This window comes from Electrophorus electricus, chromosome 4 (genome assembly GCF_013358815.1).
Source record: "Electrophorus electricus isolate fEleEle1 chromosome 4, fEleEle1.pri, whole genome shotgun sequence".
Lineage (NCBI taxonomy): Eukaryota > Metazoa > Chordata > Actinopteri > Gymnotiformes > Gymnotidae > Electrophorus > Electrophorus electricus.
The window spans coordinates 10,995,886-10,999,549 of record NC_049538.1 but is presented as its reverse complement, the minus strand read 5'-3'; the positions used below and the strand labels follow the sequence as shown (position 1 = coordinate 10,999,549).

Genomic DNA, 3,664 nt, shown 5'->3' with positions numbered 1-3,664 from the left:
GAGCACTTCAAGCCCACCTTCATTAGCACCTCAAAGTCCGGAGGTCTGGCGAGAAAAGGCGGCATCACCTGGACGCTCGGTGGGCTGACTTACGTGAAAGAGGAATGTGACGGGCAGGCGCATATGCAATTATAAGAGGAAGGGGGGAAATACTGCTCGTGCCAGGTTTCCAGACACAAAGGGGGGGGGAGACACACAACCTATACTACATCACAACCTTATAAATGTAGTTTGACAGAAACCACAAAAAAAAAAACCCACTAAGAATGCTCCGTCCGCGGGTGTCCGTACGCGTCCTTGCTGAGACGGCTACTTCTGTACGATGTCATTTACTGCACGAACGTTTTTTTTTTTAGCTCGGCCACCGAAAACGAATTTTACACCTTCACCAAGAGGATGCCCAGGTCACGTGACGCGACGAGGACTGCACTGCCAAACCGCTTCCAACGTGCAACTGGTTTCCCCAGTTTCAGCTCGAGCGCATTTGACGGCCAAAATTCCCCACCGAGCAGAGCTGTCAGTCAGAGCCTCATAATCTCATACCTGCACCCCAATTCCTCAAAGCAGCAAACTGACTGAGATGAGACCCACACACAGAGCTGTCTTAGTAGGTATAAAGATCCTTGTCAGTAATATCTACATAGCAATCTCTATTATGTAATAGCATTTTAACAACTCAATGTTATATACATTTTAAAACTATACACCTTTTAATAATCTTACAAAAGGAGTGCAAACACTGAACATATTTTTTAAAAATTCAATTTGTATTAAAAGTCTTTTAAACAGTCAGAACAGCTGTTAAAAAACTGGTCTGAAATTAGACGTACAATCGGATTAGAATTTCAATGGTACATCACTTTGTTAAAAAAAAAAAAAAAAAAAAAGAAGAAGAAGAGAAAGGGAAAAAAAACCAACAACATTTGTTTTCACTGGTCTAGAAGACATGAACGAGGGTTTTGAGTCGTGGGGATCCAGTACCTGTTTTCAAACATTTGGCCAGGTCTAGACCGGTTTTTCAAGAGGGAAAAAAACAATAATAAAACACTATTAAAGGCCAAATTGTGGGCAAAAAGAAAATCATTCGTTTGACATGGAGGTTCGATGTATATTTTAAAACCCCTAAAGATTACAGAGTGTAACAGTTAAGTACTCTGGATTGCCATAAAACTCCTTTCAAACTTTCTCGGGTTGGCACTAAAAGCTGAGCAACTTTTTTGGAAGGCACTCGACACACGGGCGTAAACTCCACGCCCCTACGTCACTACAGTAAGGTCCTCGCGCACGCTGAGTTAAAAAAGGTGGCACTGATCAGAGTGAAGTGGTTTTACATTAGGACGCCATCCGCTGCCAAACGCTCAAAAAAGCGCTCCTTCAACCCGAGTCATTTGCAGCAAGTGATGCAATATAGCCATTAGTTTCCCCAAGTTCGTCCTCTGAAGAAACGCTCGAGCTTATGTCGCAGTTTCCACGTCTCTGGTTAGGGATGAGTTCCAGTCACGAGTGCAGGCCGAGACGAGCTAGGCGCTGGGTCGGCCGCGCGTGTTGACATCAGTGGTGTACATCAAGTGTGCTGCAACAATACTCCAACCAAGCGGAACTCCTGAAGTGTGAGCGGCTGCTCCGGGAGTCTCCACCTCCCCTAAAGTAGTGCTGCCAAGACCCGGGGGGGGAGAGAGACGCGGAGCTCAACAGTTAAGAAATCCTGCAAAACACCTCCAGAACAGAAAAAAAGAATTACAAACGTCCGTTTTATGTCGCTAAAGACAAACTACCACACAGCTAGGCACCAGGAGATCACGTTTCCAGACTCGAGTGCCCATGGTTAAGCGTGTCGGGTTTGTCTAAATCCCAGAACGTTCAAGTATTGTGTCATTGTAAACACTGATGCACGTTTGTCGTCGTTGTATTATGCGTGTGCAAGACAATATAGGACACTTTAGAATACTGATGACAGCTAACACCAGAAAGAAATCTGCAGAGACGAGCGCGTGCTTTTGTCCTCGAGCAAACTTGTCGGTTCCATTCCTCGTTCTTTTGTCTTACGGAGTCGTGTTACGAGTTGCTAACTCGCCATTGCAAACTTAAAATACTACATGTATTTCTTTTAAAGAATAACGCAAGAGGAACAGCACTGGTCGTCTCCGTTTGGCGCAGAAGCGTAGTTCATTTGTCTGACAATCTCCGCGAACAGTTCGTCGACTGAGCCTTTATTTTTGGCTGACGTTTCCATAAACGGGCAATTCCACTCGTCCGCCAGGGCTTTGCCTTCCCCGGAAGAGACCTCTCTCTCGCCTTCAAGATCCACCTTGTTCCCCACCAAGATCATGGGCACTCGCTCGTACCTTTTCACGCGGATGATCTGATCCCTCATCGGTTTGATATCTTGGAAGCTCTGCTGGTTAACCAGACTGTAGACAAGTATAAACCCCTGCCCATTTTTGATGTACAGATCTCGCATGGAGGCGAACTGCTCGGTCCCCGCCGTGTCCAGAATCTCCAATACGGAGGGCGACGAGTCCACTTCGATCTCCTTGCGGTAGAAATCTTCTATCGTCGGGTCGTATTTCTCTATGAAGGACCCGGTAACGAACTGCACCGTTAACGCCGATTTCCCCACGCCGCCGGACCCCAGCACCACTACTTTGTATTCTCTCATGGCTCCGGACGGGCGCTAGTTCGCTCGCTCGCTCTCGCCTTCCTCTAGCTGGCCGCCCTGCTCGTCCTCAGCCCGCTCGAGGCGCCGTCGCACCGCTGGTGGATTTCCACCCAAAAGCGTCGGACTCGGTGATCCGTCGTGGGTGAGCGCGGGCTTGATTTGGGCCGTGCCTCAGCATTAGAGTCCCGTCATGCTCGGCCCCCCGTGGGTCCCTCTGCGCCGTGTCTTGGTCGTGGAGTGATCGACGCGCTCTCGCACACTCTTCCTGCCCACAGGCCACGGCGCGCAGCGGCTCACGTCACCGAGCGAGAGCGTCTTAAAGGCGCAGTCGGCAGCTCGGATCAGATTCGCCCTCCTGAAAAGTTCTTTTATAGTCAACAGGCACCACGCCTTGTTCGAAATCTGTGTCGCAGTCGCCTGATTCACGGTCGATCCTCGATTAAGTTTAAAATTTAACTTCTTAACGTGCAGTGTGGGGTTACAAACCAATTCAGAAAACTAATTTACCCACGTTGGCAAAATTCCGACGTGTTTGTTTTGCACAGATTCGGTGATTTTTCACTAAAACATGTACATCGACAGTAGCCTGGTGAGTTTTGGGTTTAAGATTATAGTTTTGTTTTTATATAATGATAAAGCCCATTGATTTTAGTGTCAATGATATTTATAATACTCTTCTAGTTGTAGGTTTATTTTCGTGTGTTTTCTTTCTTTTTTTCTTTCTTTCTTTGTTGTTGTTTTTACATTTACTATTTCCTATTTACATTTACTATATTTTACTATTACATAAACATAACTACCTATCCAGGCCCTGTCCCTGGTACACTGGACCATATTCTAATCACTAATTTCAGTCAACATAAATTGACTTTTCAAACACAGATTAAGGCCTCATAGCTTTAACATTGACTGGATCATTATTTTCCTTCCAAAACCCGGATTAACTGTTTCCGTGGAAACACTGATGTCACGGTGTGAACATACATATGCTAGTCTAGACTTACA

General features: G+C 46.2%; 1 protein-coding gene across 2 annotated transcripts; it reads right to left on the bottom strand.

The window, feature by feature from the left end:
* Nucleotides 1-746: 746 nt before the first annotated feature.
* On the bottom strand, nt 747-2,985 carry rap2b (RAP2B, member of RAS oncogene family). Of its 2 annotated transcripts, XM_035525492.1 has the most exons (2): nt 2,346-2,985; nt 747-1,716 (listed from the first exon to the last, which is right to left on the bottom strand). In XM_035525492.1, the coding sequence occupies exons 1-2, from the start codon at nt 2,657-2,659 to the stop codon at nt 1,689-1,691; spliced, it is 342 nt and encodes a 113-aa protein (XP_035381385.1). In that variant the 5' UTR covers nt 2,660-2,985; the 3' UTR covers nt 747-1,688. The 2 variants fall into 2 exon arrangements, with proteins under 2 accessions (XP_035381385.1, XP_026887868.1); XM_027032067.2 differs by having other exon boundaries at nt 747-2,973.
* Nucleotides 2,986-3,664: the final 679 nt, after the last annotated feature.